The sequence below is a fragment of the Sinohyriopsis cumingii genome, chromosome 12, assembly GCF_028554795.1.
Source record: "Sinohyriopsis cumingii isolate HCF-2022 chromosome 12, ASM2855479v2, whole genome shotgun sequence".
Classification (NCBI taxonomy): domain Eukaryota; kingdom Metazoa; phylum Mollusca; class Bivalvia; order Unionida; family Unionidae; genus Sinohyriopsis; species Sinohyriopsis cumingii.
In genome coordinates, this window is record NC_142972.1 from 115,538,873 (window position 1) to 115,557,022 (window position 18,150).

The 18,150-nt window shown below is 35.7% G+C and overlaps 1 protein-coding gene across 5 annotated transcripts in view; it reads right to left on the reverse strand.

Moving 5' to 3' along the window:
* LOC149787295 (CCR4-NOT transcription complex subunit 1-like) overlaps window positions 1-18,150 on the reverse strand; it is a 120,637-nt gene that overhangs the window by 47,017 nt on the left and 55,470 nt on the right. For 4 of the 5 annotated variants that reach the window (XM_089977833.1, XM_089977831.1, XM_089977832.1 and 1 more), the window contains 5 exons: window positions 12,249-12,395; window positions 8,822-9,003; window positions 7,368-7,492; window positions 5,183-5,293; window positions 2,914-2,992 (listed from right to left, as the gene is read on the reverse strand). In XM_089977833.1, the coding sequence (XP_089833959.1) occupies window positions 2,914-2,992; window positions 5,183-5,293; window positions 7,368-7,492; window positions 8,822-9,003; window positions 12,249-12,395 (644 nt within the window). The remainder of the gene's footprint in view (window positions 1-2,913; window positions 2,993-5,182; window positions 5,294-7,367; window positions 7,493-8,821; window positions 9,004-12,248; window positions 12,396-18,150) is intronic. The other variant, XM_089977834.1, reaches the window with a different exon arrangement.

An 18,150-nucleotide genomic window follows, 5' to 3' on the forward strand; every position in this document is an offset into this window, starting at 1 on the left:
ACTGATTGAAATGATGCTTTCCAAATCAACTTCTTGCTTCTATCATTTGTGTTCATTGTCAGATCCTGGTGTCAAAGGTCAAGGAAAAATTATTATAGCATCTCAAACCACTAACATATTTTGCAATGTGGTAAATAAAAATATCGTTTTTGTGCAGGTGGGTTTTTTTTGAAGGGGTAGACTGATTCTAATTATGTGATACCTGCTATTATTGCACTGGTCAATTCACTGATATGGTTGGAGGCTGATTATATAAAGATAAGCTATCAAAGTGAAAAAGAATGAATTTTGTTATAGGGATAGCAGATCTTTCCAATTGTTTTTTTTATGACTGCAGCAGAACACCAAATGCTTGACTTTCTTCCTCATCCTCTACATCAACCAAGCCCCAAGTTTTTAATTGCAGCTTGTAGGTCAAGGAGGTGGCCAATTTGATGGAGTTAAGGATTCAATATATTTCTTTTACAAGAGCCTTGAAACAAAATTCTATCCTTTCCATGGTGGCTTGCATGAATTGTCAGATTAATGTTTCCCCACCACTGCTAGGGATTCAGTAATTATTCTACCCCAAAATCCCACATCAAGGATGCATGAAATTTACAACAAATAACAATATGCTTACAGTGATTTTCTTTTCACTGGGCAAATATTATCTCTGTAGAAGTCATAAGGTATCACTTGCTCCTTAACATCATACTATCACATACTGTAATTAAGTCCCCTCATGTTGCTGCTGTTGTTGTAGGGTTTAATGCCATTTTTCAGCACAAGATAGGCTATACATGGCGGCCAATATTAATGTTGGAGGAAGAACCCGGGAAAACCCCGGAAAGAACCACGACCCATGAGAAGCTACCGGCAAGCTTTCTCACATATCCACATTGGCCAAGCCCAAGACTCGAACCCACGCAGACAGAGGTGAGATGGCAGTGATTCCTGACGGAGAGCGCTTTAGACCACTCGGCCACTCGGGCCTCCCCCCCATGTTGCCATTTAAAATGCTACCAAAGATAATGAAAACTGACTCTAAGCAAATGACACTTGATATTTCAATTACCAACTGCATTCAGTTTCTTCATCTGATATTCAGTATGTACGTGTCCTCAGCCTCTAGCATAACACATAAAAGACCAAAAGTCTGTCAGTTTCAACCGAAGTGCTGAAAATTATACGTGCAGCTGCAATGTGACAGTAGTGGTGCAAATAAAAATGAGGACTTGCATGTATTGTGATATATGCACAGACAATAAAAAGGTAAATGATGTGAATATGAACAGACATTTTCAAAATTCAACGTTAACCAGACATGCAGATCTTGCTGAAAACAAATTAAGTGTAATAGACCCAGAGTTACGAGAAAACTGCAAAATGTAGTGCAAAGCTAATGTCTGAGCAAAAAAGATAAAGCTATAACTGCCTTACTGAAGGTTGTCAAAAGGACTGCAGGCAAAGAAATCCCACTGAACAAATGTGTCTATTATGAATCTTTTACATGAATTGGGATTTAAAGATACTGATGTTGTCAGAATGAGTAATATTAAAGATAACTCTGGAGTAACTGCTGGAGTCATTAACAGAGTTTGCTAACAATGCTGTATCTAATAAAACAAAGAAATCTCCTGTGGTAATAGTGGTTGCTTATGAGAGCACTGACACTTCCAAGAGGAAAAGTCTGGTCATGTATGCTCCAATATCGAATCAAGACCATGATATTGTGGTTAATCAAGTCCTAGTTGTAATAATTCTGGATTATTAATAAATAAAATGAATTGGCTTAGAAACAGTGCATTCTTAAGAGACTGTACGGTACATATGACCATGGATATAGGATATCACTAGAAAGTATAAAATCTGTAAAACTTGCATGTACGGGTGAAACTAAGAATCAATACAAAGCAATACTCGATAAAAGGCAATACTCAACACAAAGCAGTACTCATCCTAAGCCAATTTCTTTAATCTTCAACAGTCAGGAATAATCATTAGTTGTTTCCCGCTTTAGTCTTTAAATTAAGAATTCATTTAAGACAGCTGTATCAGGCTTAAACACTCATTACCATCAACTTTAACACATTACTGACAAGCTCCACTTTCCTTCTACAAAGAAACATAAGGCAACTAACTCATGTTTTTAAATTTGCATCCAATCTGCCAAATCCATGCCAATTTTATCACATTAGCATGTTCAGCCATTGATGACATAAACCTAATGCCATATTTGTTTTATATAAAAACTTTAATGACCATTTATTAACCAATTTTATGAGATGCATCTCTGTTGCATTGTGTCTTGTTTACTTTGAATGAATTTTGAAGGCTATGCTGTATCACACCTGGAACTTCTGACATGCATTTTTAAGAGACAGTCCCATTCAGTAGTTAGTCCGAGTTTCCTCTGAATATCCAAACTGACTTATTATGAGGGCCTCAAGGTAGATTAGTTCTTAGCTAATTGTGTTACCCTCTTTACATAAGGTCATTATTATTATTATTATTACATCCAAATATCTAACAAGGGATGGGAAATCATAAAAAAACCCTCAGAGATGCAGTCTGTTTGGGTCACTTTTAAAGTGCCCCTAGTTTATATTAAGCTGAAATTTAATTAAAATGCAAAGAGTACCAAAACATATTAAATGGTAATAATATATTAAAATAGTAATCTTCATGTTTTTGTGCTATTAACATGCAAACTGACATCATACTTTTAAGAATGCAGTATCAGTTTTCAGACCTTTGACTACATGGACATTAATGCAGCTTTTCACTGCAGAATTTGCTTAGTGTAATTAAAATTGCTATAAAATCTTTCAAACTTGTATAATAATGAACAGTGAAATAAATGAAATAATTTCAATAATGTCTCAAGTTCAGAATCTACAAATCCAAGTCAAAACTCTCCAATGTGCATACCTCCACAAGATGCTGAGGGAACTGACTGAAATGAGGGATGGCTGCCAAGTGCTGACAGTAGGAGGGGTAGTCCTTCAGTCTGAAAATGCAATGAAATACATCAATTAAATCTTTTCAAGAGCAACTATTTCAAACTAATAAACTGGAATAGATAAAATTGCAAACCACGACTTTCATGAAGGCGAGTCATTAAATGAGTCTGACACTCTAACAATTACTATTAAAAATCTTCTGTCCTTTTATTCCTTTCAAGTGTAGAGTACTGGAAGACTTCTGTCCTTTTATTCCTTTCAAGTGTAGAGTACTGGAATTTCTGTCCTTTTATTCCTTTCAAGTGTAGAGTACTGGAAGACTTCTATCCTTTTATTCCTTTCAAGTGTAGAGTACTGGAAGACTTCTATCCTTTTATTCCTTTCAAGTGCGGAGTACTGGAAGACTTCTGTCCTTTTATTTCTTTTCAAGTGTAGAGTACTGGAAGACTTCTGTCCTTTTATTCCTTTCAAGTGTAGAGTACTGGAAGATTTCTGTCCTTTTATTCCTTTCAAGTGTAGAGTACTGAAGATTTCTGTCCTTTTATTCCTTTCAAGTGTAGAGTACTGGAAGATTTCTGTCCTTTTATTCCTTTCAAGTGTAGAGTACTGGAAGATTTCTGACATTACTGAGGAATTCCAATACACAGAATCTGGCACCAAAAATATTTTCAATAATGTCTGAACTAGTATGTTCCCAAGAAAAGTGCAGTACAAAAATTTCTGTCTTGGCCTTTGACCTTGGAAGTGGTATCATGGATAGAGGATCAATGACTTGTCTCAATGGCAAGATAAAGCTACAGTATTCATTCCAAAAACACAAGTGTGGCTCAATGGCCCCATACTAGGTCAAAAAGGGCTGTTAAGAAGAAAAAAATTGAATAAAATCTGGGGTTATCAGTATTTTGTTTATTCAAACACATCACATTCTCTAACAATGTAGGGGGCCCCGAGTGGCCGAGTGGTCTAAAGCGCTCTCCGTTATGGATCACTGCCATCTCACCTCTGTCTGCGTGGGTTCGAGTCTCAGATTCTGCTAATGTAGGTATGTGAGAAAGCTTGCCAGTAACTTCTCAAGGGTCGGTGGTTCTTTCCGGGGATTTCCCGGGTTCTTCCTCCACCATTAATACTGGCCGCCATGTATAGCCTATCGTGTGCTGAAAAATGGCGTTAAACCCTACAACAACAACTACAACTCTAACATTGTAGATTTATTAATTTCTGCAATAAATATTCACTTTTACAGCATTATATTTTGAATCAGTCAGTGCTGAATCAGTCAACAGCATTGTTTTCTATATGTTCCTTCTCTGCTAAAATAACAATGCCCTCTGTTCAGGTCATACTTATTTTAGTTCACAAGGAACACATAGCAAAATGACTCTACAAATGATTCAAGGAATATAATGCTGGTAAAGTGAGTAATTATTACAGAGATCAATAAATCCATTACCTAAGTGCCTGTGATCATATCAGCCTTTCCTGTCCTGAGCCTTCCATACTATAATTTGAATTTCTTAAGTTCAAGTAACTATTCCTTTCTATAATTTTTTTCAGTCGACATTTTTTTCCAACCCTGGCACTACTTTGAACATAAATGAACCAGCATTTCATTTTAACATTTTCTATCAATGATCATGGATTACAAGCTCTCAAATTATAGGTTTGTAGTGCCAACAAAAATGTTAAAAAATGTAAAATTGAACTGAAGAAACATTTAGGAAGATAAAACAATTCCAAATACATGTAAACATTAAATACACCACGAAATTCTGCAAATTGTACACAAAGTAACAAATAAGTTAATAAATGTAAAACCCTTAAAATATGATGAAAATTTGCTTTATAAACCCCATTCCCTCAAAAAGTCCAAGATTTTCTTGGGTGGCATGTCCTTTCTGGTTCTTCAAATTGTTTATGTTGAGACATTTCTGTCAAACATGGATGGTAACAAACTCATATCAACAGGTTCCATGTATCCTTAGGGAAACTCATCTTACTAATTTTGGTAAAGGTATATTAAGGGGACATCATTTTATTGCACAGAAATGGTTGACCACACAGACCTTTAACTTTGACATACTGACAAATACAATTCTTTGCCTTTTACATGAAATTCCAACCGCAAAATTTGGTGAAATCATTCCAGCTTTCATCCAGAGTCCTTACTGTTAATGGACAGACAATAACATTATATGCCCTGCTTTACAGAATTTGCATAATAAAAAAGATAAATTCACCTGGTCTTAAACCTGTCAAGGGCAGCAATGCCAAAATAATACATCTTGCTTCCATGTGGCTTCCTGAGGGCTTCCAAAACATAGCGAAGAGCAATCCCAAGTGCTAAGTACCTATATGAACACAAACAATTAGGAACATGTATTATAAATGTGATTATGTATTTAAGAAAATGACTTTCTGAAATTACTATATGCAGACCAAGTGGATGGTCAAGAAAGCCTGCATTGTAACATACATGCATGTACACATTAAGCTTGTTTGAGGAAGATTTGGTTTACTTGGAGTAAAAAACTTGTTTAAGCCTTTACTCATCTCACTCTTTATTAAAAATAAGTTAGCTGTACTAACTGCCTTATCGAATTTAAATTTTCAATTTTAATTAACATCAAATTATTAAATGACAAGGCCAGGCCCTACATGTTGAGCCCACAATCAAACTTTGATGTGAAGTGGGCCACCATGACCCCAAATGGGTAAGCAAGCATGTCACAAACTGAATTATCTTATCTTCATAATGATAGTTCCCATGATTGAAGAAAATCCACTAAGGGCTTAAGGAAATATATGCAAATGAAACACCAGTATTATGAATGGAATATTACATCTGCAGTTTGTTTACTAGTCTACAATGTAGGCACTAGATAAGTAAATGAAACAGGATTATGAATGGTATATTACATGTAAACAGTTTGTTTACTAGTCTACAATGTAGGCATTATATAAGCAAATGAAACAACAGTATTATGAATGGTATATTACATGTCTACAGTTTGTTTACTAGTCTACAACATAGGCACTATATAAGCAAATGAAACAGGATTATGAATGGTATATTACATGTCTACAGTTTGCTTACCAGTCTACAATGTAGGCACTAGATAAGCAAATGAAACAGGATTATGAATGGTATATTACATGTAAACAGTTTGTTTACTAGTCTACAATGTAGGCATTATATAAGCAAATGAAACAACAGTATTATGAATGGTATATTACATGTCTACAGTTTGTTTACTAGTCCACAATATAGACACTAGTAGGTTATGGTTGGAGATTACTGCTCATTCAGTCTCAATGATCTCAACCTTTAGTCAATGTATGCAGTCTTGAACTTAAATTATTATGCAGAAACATGTTTCTTTACAGACTTGGCATGATTTTTTTACCTATTTCTTTTATTACTAAAGTGTAAGCCATCCACCAAATTTGGTCAAGAAAGTTACTTTTGAACATTATTCTGCAAAAACCAGTTCTCTTTTAGACTTGACCTACATAACCCAAACTGAATAGGCCTCTTCAATAACTTAGTGCAAGTCCTCCATTTATTCTGGTCAATGTATGGGGTCTACAACTAAAGCTATTATGCAAAAAACATTTTCCTTCCTTCAGTGATAGTGATCTTGACCTTTGGTTCCCAAATGAATGGGCTTCTTTCTTACCCAATGTGAAAGTCATACACAAACTCTGTTGAAGTTGCATTGTTGATATCTGAAATTTGTGGGAAGAAACAGATTTCTCTACCAGTGACCTTGACCTTTCAGCTTTTAACTCCAAATCTGATAGGTTTCTTCCTTACCCCATTAAGTTTGGTTTAGATCAGTGATGTAGAAAATTAACTGTGCAAAATCTTCCATACCCGAGTTCAAGCCATTCACAAAGTTTGGTCTTTGCAAGTGACACAGAACTAATACTGTTATTATGCAGAAGTCATTTTCATCTTTCAGTAACAGTGACTCCTACCATGAAACACACTTCTTCCTGTCTCTAAGTGTAAGCCATCCACAAAGTTTTATAACTGTATATAGTGGACGACTTGAATTATTATGCAGAAGTAATTTTCTTCTTTCTATCACTGATTTAAATTTTTACCACAAAATTCATAGGGTTATTAACATAGATTGATGAGAACTCCAGTTATTGTTTTCAAAACAAAAAGGCTAGCAAGTGTATCCCAGAAGGAATGGTCATAGATTCATAATAACTCCTCCCAAGTATGAAGAAAATCTACGATGGGGTTTTGGAAACTGAAGCAAATGAAACATTTTGACTACAACCGTAACTGTTTACAACACCGATGGTACTAGAGAAGTGATAGCTATTCTGTGCTTTACACTAATGTGGGCTCAACAAAAATGATGAGCCTATCCAATTTTCATTACTCTCATGCTATGTTTGCATACATACGTTGCTAGGCCTTTCTCAATGATTCCTCCAAACAGAAGGGCTGTGATATGAAGTTCTCTTTCTGGGTATTTTGGAAAGAATTGATATTCTTCAAACAGATTGCGAAGCATGCATTCATATACTTCCTGCAAAAAGAACATGTGCAGTCAGCAAAATTATTTTGTAGAAAGTTACGTGTTAGACTATAACACAGGAAGATCTGAATATAACACAACTGAATTTTCCTTTCAAAAAGATAAATATTATCATCCATAATTTCACATGTAACCGAAAACATGCAAAACACTTTCAAAATCATCAAAACATGTAAGAAAAGAATAACTATCATTATCATTTATTAACTCGAATACTCTTTCACTATTTTGACAAGTCACTTGTGAAGAACTTTTGATACCCCTTTTTTCAGCTTGTATAAAACTGCTTTCTGAATGGCCTGGGGCACCTGCTGTAAGGTAAAAACAAATGTGTGTCTCCTATTACAATGATTTTAAAATTAGGGTAGAGTTTATTTTTAAAAAAACATATTATAATGATTAGTATAGATGATGCACCAAGCACTTCAAGTACTCAGTAAACCAGCTCAATTAGATGCACATATCAATTTCAGGATTTTTTGGTTGGGGGTGGGGTACCCTGGGGTGATGAAAGATGACAAAGTCAGCAACAAAAGCTGGGACAGTTTCTTTTGGCCTGAGGCGGTCACTGCCATTTTCCTCTTTCAACAAATTTTAATTCCACTGAAGTCACAAAAAGATCTAAATGTGTTAAATATTATTCGAAACGGCACAATGAATGAATGAAACAATGAGCAATTCCTGCCTGCACAAATAACTTCCGGTATACAGTGTCTTGTTAGCTTCTAACTAACTTGAAATAATAACCAGAACAAATATTCCAATAAAAAAAACAAACAAAAGAACAAATGTCCACTGGAAATTTTACGCAAAAAGGAAAATTAGTCAACACTGAAAAACATATTTCTGACTAAAACCAGAAATTTTCCAACTGTTTTATTGAAAACTTGTATTCTACATGATGCGTCTAAATACCAGCTTATTTGACTGAGCAACAGTGTAGAAACATTAAGGCCAGGCCTGCATGTTAAACCAATGATTAAACATTGCTTAAAAAAAAACTTTAACTAAAACCTTGGTTTTTGACTCCACCAGCAGAAAAGTGATTTCTCTGTTTTGTGTCGCATCAATGTAGGCTGAACTAATATGACCTACATGCAGACACTAACCTCAGTGTTGGTGCCAGATAAACAGATTTATAATTGAAGGCCTCATTTGAAATGCCACGGCTCAATGGAAAGTTGGACAACAATAACAAGTATTTCCTTTGTTACTTCACGGCATCATCTAGACCTTTGAATATAGACTACTAGAAAGATCTAGAAAATCCTTTTCTCTGAGAACGGTTGATTAATGTGCAATGGACTAAATAAAACTAACCTTTTCCTTCCGGTCCTGGGAGTCCTTGAAGCGTTTAAGCATCTCCAGGACCTGATCAATGGTCATTGTGGGGTGGGGTGGCTGATTGTAAATCCTCTGGAAGTACGAGTTAGCCTCATCCTCTACTTCCTTAGAGAACTGTTGGTTCATATCTGGGAAGATACTGGACAGCTCACCTTGGACTGCAACAGAAAAATGTCCTTATTTTAAATTTTTTACATTAAGTGACCAGACTATGAAGATATCTCAAACTGGAGAAGAGTGATGGACTTACAGATGGATGGAAACAATATGTAACAGAAGTCCTTGAATGGGACTAAAACTCTACTGACCAAACATAATATCCTGGGAATTCAAAACCACTTCTTCCTAATAACTGCAGAGTGTTGAAACAATAAAAAGATCTTCAAACTGGTACCATTTTCCTTTAGGACATGCCATTATAAGATGTCTTCAAGCAGTAACTGAATGTTGATACAACTTTCTGTTTTGAAGGTGTAGCAATAACGAGATTTCAAGCTTGGTGCCATGGTGGCCACACTGGAAATGAGACTGGCACTGTTTCCAATAAAAGTCAACTAGACATCATAAGAAGTCTTTTGGTGAAATCCCTATGTCAAGATGACTTTTCATTAAAGATGGCTGTTGTGGCAGCCATAATGGATGTCAGATTGGCAACATTTTCTTTTAGGACCAACAAAACAAATGATAAGAAAGTTAAAACCCAATAATACAAACATCCATTCAGGAGTAATGACAAGATTTATTGGATGGCTAGTGTGGCAGCCACACTGGATTTCCAAGGTGCACCATTTTCATTTAGGACCAACCAGACTATGCGATGAATGTGTCTGTAAAGTTTCATGGCAATGCTATAAATTAGGTGAAATCAGCAATTACAAACTTGTGCAAAAAAACTGATGGATAATGAACAATCATGAAGATACCTCAAAGGATTCAAGAAATAAGTAAACAATGGTGCTAATAAACAAATGAAAGAAAATGCACAAGGAATCATAGTAATTGTACTGTTGATCTTGTTGTACTGTTGATCTTCCATCAAGGTTGACTAGAAAGAAATCATTCTTCAGCATCTTTCTGACAGAAATCCATGATGACTATGCTTGGTCATTGTACAGTTGTATGTTGAACAAGTTAAGCAATTTCAGCCCTGAATTTTATTCTGTCAGATGTCTATCAGTAATTTACCAAAGTCCTGTGCATAGTTTCTCAGCAGTGGTAGCTCAGTGCGTAGAACTTTAAACTCATGATGCAAGAGTCATTGGTTCAATACCTGTCCAGGCGAGTCTGGTTCAGCTGCCTCGGTGTGTCCTCAAGAAAGGCATTTAACTCCATTTCCTCTAGGATATAAAGTAATATTGTTGTTTTGTTGTTGCAGGGTTTAATGCCATTTTTCAGCACAAGACAGGCTATACATGGTGGCCAGTATAAATCGTGTAGGAAGAACCCAGGAAAACCCCGGAAAGAACCACCAACCCACGAGAAGCTACTGGCAAGCTTTCATGCATACACACATTGTCCAAACATGAGACTTGAACCCATGCAGACAGAGGTGAGATGGCAGTGATCCGTAACAGTGTGCACTTTAGACCACTAGGCCACTCGGGGCCCCAGAGAGTAATGTTAAAAGTGCCATTGAAACCAACAAAACAAAATTGGCTTAACCTCAAAAAGTATGCATGTGACTGCTCATTTAATCAGATGGCATCCACCCTCCTCTGTACCAACCATAGTTTGCATGATTTATATTAGGTCCATCTAATTTGTTATTCAGTGATCATAAATTCAACTACTTTATTTAACAGTATAGCAAAGCATTTGACTTGAAAGCTCAACTACAGTATCCTACTGATCCTTAAATTTAGTGCCATAGCACATTCTCAAGCACTTCTGTGATGGTGTTTAAGAGTCTAATAAATAAACAGAATTTGGCACTGCTGCCAGTCTGTGGGCTCAAGGCTGTAGGATATGCAATTCTGTGGAGCTCTTTACTAGCTCAACAGACAAAGATTCCAATTGGTATCTTTCAAGAGGAAGCTCTCCACCCTGTGGAATCAAGGACAATCTGGGGGCCAAATAGCAGTAAAATCAACTAATAACCATAAATTGTTGGGTTGAAACTTGGGGGGGGGGGGCCTCTCTGGTAGCCATATAAACTGATTGAATGAGAAGCTGATAATAAATCATCCTTTTCCTACATTGTTTCTTTTCCTATCATTTTATGATCTTTTTGTTTTTGCTTGCTTTATGCACCTTTCATTTCTACTAAGTAGTATCTCTTGAAACATTTTGAGATATCTTAAGAAGCTTGGTACACATTAACCACAAGTGTGAGGAAAAAGGAAGTGCGAGACATTTAATCCCTTCATTGTTCAGATAATGTTACAAAATTCCCTCAACATATTGGGAAGTTATCAAGTAACATAATATTTTGGGTCATCAATGCAAATTGGCCTTGTTTATTTACAGAATGACAGCTTGTGGAAAAAAGTTATAAAAAAATCAGTGTCAGTAGCCCCTCTAATAATGTTGACATATGATATGCAACGAAACATTAAATTCACTGTATAATGATCCCTTCTACAATGTTGGTATATTGTCAACAGCATGTTTTCTTCTTTAGTGAAATGAATCAGAACTTGTAAGGGCTTAAATACAGACATAATATATATGTTCAACCTCCAGGCTAGTTGGGGACAATTTTTCAGAGACATGGGGTGTTAGTGTGTGTGTGGGGGTGGGGGGTGTGTGTGTGTGCTTTGTGATTAGGTAAGCGGTTTGGCAAGCCATGTTACATTATTGCCATTTCAAGACAATGCTATGATGAGATATTGCATTTCCATGATATGAAATTATACTCAACAGTAGTTGTATCACTGCCACTGATTATGTGGTATATTTAATCTGTCTTTTGATTTAAGGTCTGCCTTTTTTTATGATATAATGGACATCTTGAGCAATCAAAATGCAAAATAAATCAGACTGATGCAAATTCAATCTGGCCTGATGCATCTTTGAGGGGAAAAAAACCTCCTTAAGTACAATACCTTTCACTGTGGCTCTTATTTTTGTACATTTTACAGCAGTAAACTTATCTGTGAATTCTATTTACTTGCATGATCTCTGATATTAAAGGAGAATACTGATATCAGGCTCCTAAATTGGCAATTTTGATAATTAGAACTCACTTGATAGTTAAAACTGACACATTTTGGAATAATGTTGGCAGACGGCATCACTTCCTAATTACAACTTGCAAAGTATAAATTTGATCTGGTAAAAAATTATCGTAACAGCTTAAGATTATCGCTTGCTATATTATACAGGCTGAATGAATTTTCATCCCTTGTATCTTTCTGACAATTATCAACTGTCAAATTATTACATAGAACATGATTAGATTTACCTAATCGCAGACCTTGTGGCTGAGGTTGAGGCTGTTGTTGCGGTTGATGCTGCTTGATGGCTTGTGCACTGAGGGCCCCTAGAGTGTTAATTCCTGGATTGCGGGGAGGAATACCAACCATTGATGTAGAAGATGGTAAGGACATATCTACAAGTGTAAAATTAAATAATGGTAAAGGGGGAAGATACAACCTATCACTGTTTAAAAATATTTATTTCATCTTATCTTCAGCTAATCAGATCGTACAAGGGTTCCACAAAACAAAGCATCTTATGATGTCCCAACTTTTTGCTTAAGCAGGCAAGACAAAACCTAATAACTTCATGAATAAAGTAGTGTAACGAGAAAAATGAGACAAATCGAGTAAATGACGTGCAAGATAAAACTGTAAAACATTCCAACAGACTCTTAAATTTGACACTGATGCTGATATTACAGGCTAGACAGAAAACCTGAGCAAATCAGAATATAAACTTAAACAGTGAGTAATATTATTTCAGAGTTTGCAGAAGTTAAATATAGCATCCAAGAAGACACAATCCATGTCACTATTGCCATAGGTATCATGATACCTATGCCCAGTCTTTCACTAGGCAACAAGAAAACATTTGTTTCTTAATTGCTAAACAAAAATGCCAGAACAATTTCCAGCTAAATCTCCACATTTCATAAAGTCAGACAGTCTAGCTAATCATTTCTGTGTGTGACTTTATTCAATTATGTTCAAACAGTTTGGGATGCAGGTTACAAAGACATTACACCATCCACAAATAAAGCCACTGAGCTTGCAGCTGTGATGCTCCCAGGATTTTGTCACAAGGGGGGAGATGGGGGGAGTACAACAAAAATGCAGGGGGAGGAGGAAAGGACCTCAAGTCAACACTTAGCTAATACTTCAATAGCCATATCTTTTCCTGTTCCACTCTTTAAATCCCACACTGAACCAAATTTTTAAAAGACTCTGCCTCTAGTTGTATAAGCATGCATCTATTCATTGTTCTTAATCTGTTCCTTATCTGCCAGGGGTTCCGACAACGCACAAACGTGCGTCCCTGACGCAATACAATTAAAAATGGCGCATTAAAAACTGCTGACCAAGTCAATTTCCAGCTTACAGAAGCAGTGGAGGTTTCTCAAAACATGTCTCAAGCATTTTCTACGCTGTCTATTGAGGTCATGCTAATTAATGTATTTCCAAGTGTAGCCAAATATGTATAGTGGACGTGATCTCGAAAGGACTATGTGCTAAATTAAATTAGAAGATAAACCCTACGATAATAAATATTACTACCATTTGTGGCTTTCTTGTTGAGACTTGGACGAAATGCCATTTCCAAATTTGGATAAGTATTTTGGGGGTTAAAGGCATACATGGCAGTCGTAATCATTATGCCATTTTTTTCCAACAAATTATGTTTTATGTTCTCCAGTATGTGGATTATGTTGTTTTGGTAAATAAAAAAATTAAATAAATAAATAAAAAGAGAGTAAAAAGTTGTGTTTATGATTTTTTAGTATAATCTTTAATTCCATTTGTATAAATTTGAGAATCAGCTTTAAAAACATCACTGCAGCATAAGAATTTTCCTTGATTTCTATTTAAAGCAACTGTATATGACCCATTTTATTTCCAAGAAAACAGATGCGTTTCGTCAATTTTAACTTAGCCTTGCAGATTCATTATATTTATAATAAAATTAGGGAGCAGACCAGTTGATGGTTTTATAGAAAATGGCACCAGATTATAAGCTAGACACTTTACAGTGGATTTGTGGATGTTATACGATGGAAACTGTTAGGGCAGATGGATCTTTGCAAACTTCAAAACATGTCATATCAGAAAAAAGTACAAATCAACACCATTTTACAAACTTTAAAAGAAGAATATGAGTAATGAAATACAGCTCTTGGGGTGTAGCACATGAATGCTAAAAGCAAAATTTAAAATTAAATTCACGATCATCCAATTCTGTAATCAAGACGCCTTGCCCAACTTTTACTGTCTAAATAACAGCCTTGTGTAACGTATTCCCAAGTCAACTGACGGGATATCAATATTCATACATTACTATTTAAAGAATTCCAAATAAGTAAAACTGACAAGGTTTTGTGTCTCTTTATTCCTGGCATTATAATAGACATTTATCCACTTCATGTATTGCCAACATGCTTGAGAGGGGACTGCAACGTTTGCAACTCCTATTTTCACCGCAATTCTAGCAAGATCTCTCTCTCTCTCTCACACACACACACACAACTTACTGCAGATATTATGAATATTTAACATATTGTAAGAACCCTATAAAATTCAAATGTGGGGGTCCTCAGGACTCCATAAAATATCAATTTAACAGAAGCCCTGTCTGCATATGAATATTGTTCTGTACTTGAGAATCTCCTTTTACAGTCTGCTGCCTTAAAAAAAGCTAGCATAGATAACTGAAACAAGTTTGACAACTGTTCTTTATGGCTATTATGTAAAATTTTCCACAGCTCACAGGTACAGACTTTCTTGAATTTAGCATTCTACTGACCACTATGTCAGATTTACTGTTGAATAATGCTGAATGAGGATTTTAAGCCAATTAATGCTATAGTCTACTTGTTCAAACAGGTGTTTTGATTAAATAAATACCTTTACTTCTTAATGTCATTTTTAGATTCTCATTTATTAGATTTATCTTAACCTTTGTGCAAGGGCTAAATGGTTTTGGAGCACAGGGATGATTCCACAGGGATAAATTGTGACAAGAAATGAAAACTGAACTCTTTTTATATTGTCTGTATTTTAATTCCGATTTTTGACTGCCTTTTCTACATTTAATTTTGAAATACCACTTAAGTGAGGGTTACTGGAATGGCATATGTTTTTCATCCATCCAGCATATACATTAGACTCATTTTTAACATCATTTTAGGTTACAAGATCATGGTATCTCCATTAACACTTTTCTAACACCAATAATCTATTATACTTCCTAACTTTGAAAATAGTCTTCATCACTATGATTAGCCAGTATCTGCCAAAAGAGATCATCATCTAAAGATGAAACATGCTGGGAATCGGCCATTTTGAGTCTCTATTTAGTCCTTATTTTAAACATGCATTTGTAACGCTTCCTTGATGCAAAGATCAACTGTTATGTATATCTATAGTTTTTGTAACTACTGGTACAAGATTTTATTTAATTTTCTTCATTTTTATTCACGGTTATAAACTGACTAGATCTTTTGTTATAAATTTGCGTAGATGACCTGGTTCTGTTATGAACTCAAATTGCATAGGATCAATAAATAGATGTCGACGTATGTGTTGACAATTATTTATAATAATCTTAATTTAAAAAAAACTTCAAATCGCACCTATGGCATAATTTCTCAGTGACGGATGGGATTCAGAAGTTTTGAAAACAAATCTGTAACTTCCTATTGGTTGCACTAGGTTACATGAGTAGGCCAAATTCAATGCAATATGAGCAGTGTATGCTGTAATGTGGGGTAAATTGCGCGATAAAGTCAAAATATAAAGTACATAAAGCGAAAGTTAAGCATTCAGATTCATTCTGATTTTTGGAATCATTCACACTGTAGTACTAAATATTTTTTGTAGTACTAAATATTATTCAAGAGGAAAAACATTTGCTTCGACTGTTCAGTGGTGATCTCTGCATATGTACACTTGAATGGATACATACACCTAATACACACCATGAAACACACTTAACACTGGCACAATACATCAACATAAATGTTACATGGGCTTGAAGCAATGCTAAAACCAGAGCAGGGAGGATGTCTCATTGTTATGAATTCCAGTGATATATTTATTGCTAATTCCAGTCCCCACCTTCCAATACACCCATTTACCTACACCCATTCACAAAGTATTCAGCCCCCCAAAAAACAATGACCCAGGGATCATTATGTAAAATGTCACACATTAAAAACATTGTTCTAATGCATAACGTTTGTTCAGAAAATGTTCTGAGAATGAAATTTATGACATCTGAATATTGAATGATCCTTCTCCATCCAGTGACTCCATAGGAGACAAGAAACTTCAAGATGGAAAACATGGATGACTTCCTCCCAGGAACTTCAGTGGTGGGAGACAAGGATGACTCCCTCCCAGGGACTCCAGCAGTGAGAGACAAGGATGACATTCCCAGGGACTCCAGCAGTAAGAGACAAGGATGACTGCCTTCCCAGAGACTCCAGCAGTGGGAGACAAGGATACACCCCTCCAGGAACTCTAGCAGTTGAAGACAAGGATGACTGCCTTCCCAAAGACTCCAGCAGTGGGAGACAAGACTACACCCCTCCAGGAACTCTAGCAGTTGAAGACAAGGATACACTCTTCTTGTTTATCCCAATGGCAATTTAACTAGATAGTTTTGTAATTTCCACAAAATGATTTAGGAGATGTGGTAATGGATGGATGAAGAACAGTCAGTTGGACAGATAGAGGATACCAAAAAACACATATCCTTTGAGAACTCAGAAACAACACTGTACTGCTGTGAGAGTTCAAGACAGCAACTTTACTTATCCTTTGAGAACTCAGGAACAACACTGTACTGCTGTGAGAGTTCAAGACAGCAACATTACAGTTGGGCAGACTTGCAAACCCTGATGAGTAAGTCTCAGTAAGGCAGTTGATTTTTTTTCCATAAGTATGAACAATTTTCAGTAAGGTGTAACAAAATATCATAAACTGCTATTGTAAAACGGGAAAATGTAATTAAAAGTTTGGTATTTGGAAAGTGTAGCGACGATAAACAACTGAAAAGTTTGTAAAGTATGCGTAGACTTTATTTACCACTAGTACAGTTGCACAAATTTTAGTTCCAAACCCTATGCAACTCAATGGCTTGTTGCTGTCTCTCAACTTGATGTAATTCTTGGAAATTCATTTTCCATTTCACATGACAATGGCAATCATATTTCCTGCAATGTCCAATAAACATAACTGTGTCCCTTCCAACTTTTATTCACAAGAATCTGAATATTCCTTTTTATTTTTCCTGTGTTGATTATTAACACTTTTCAAGAGGCTTATTTTCACATTCATCTTAAACATGCATCGCTTGCTGGATGCCAATTTTAAAAAAATTCAATGATCAACAGTTTGATCATGCAGATGCTTCGCATGAACAAATAGGTCCATTTTAGAGCATCTGATGTGCTGCTGTTAAGTTAGTCTGGTTCCCTGACCAACTACACTACTTCTAATATGAAACCTGAATCCAAATCAAACACAGATGAATAAATTTTCCGGAATTTTTGGCAATGAACATTTATCCTTAGTTTTTGCTTTTATGCCCTAAGTCTTTATTTTAAGGGTAATTTTTGTAAGACTTACGGCAAAATCTTAAGAGTTGGCAGGTCTGAGTTGGGGAATGGGGTGGGGATTTTACTATGAATGTACAGTAGTCCCCCTCTTATAAGGCCACCCCTACTGCAGCAGGGAAGTGGCCTTATAATGAGGGTGGCCCTTCTAGAGGGGGATGACAATGCGAATAGTAAATACATATGAAGAAAGTCACAAGTACATTTAATTCTAAAACATTTAATATTTTCATTAAAAAATCACATGCATGTTGTGAAACAAACTGTTTCATCATTTTCAAAAGAATGTTATGAATAACCATTGATATAGTTTTAAAACTGTCTTTATAATTATGTTACAGATCACATCCTCTGTCACTTTGTTGATAACAGTCTAAAAAACAAACGAGTCTTGTCACAATTAAAAATATCCTTGCTGTCATATCCCCTGCATATATCGTTTAGTCTTTTGTTCCAATCTTCGACAATTTCATTATTAACATCAGCTGATTCTCTACTAAGGACAGAACACTTAATATTTTGTCGCACTTGAAATATGTGCAACCATCCATTA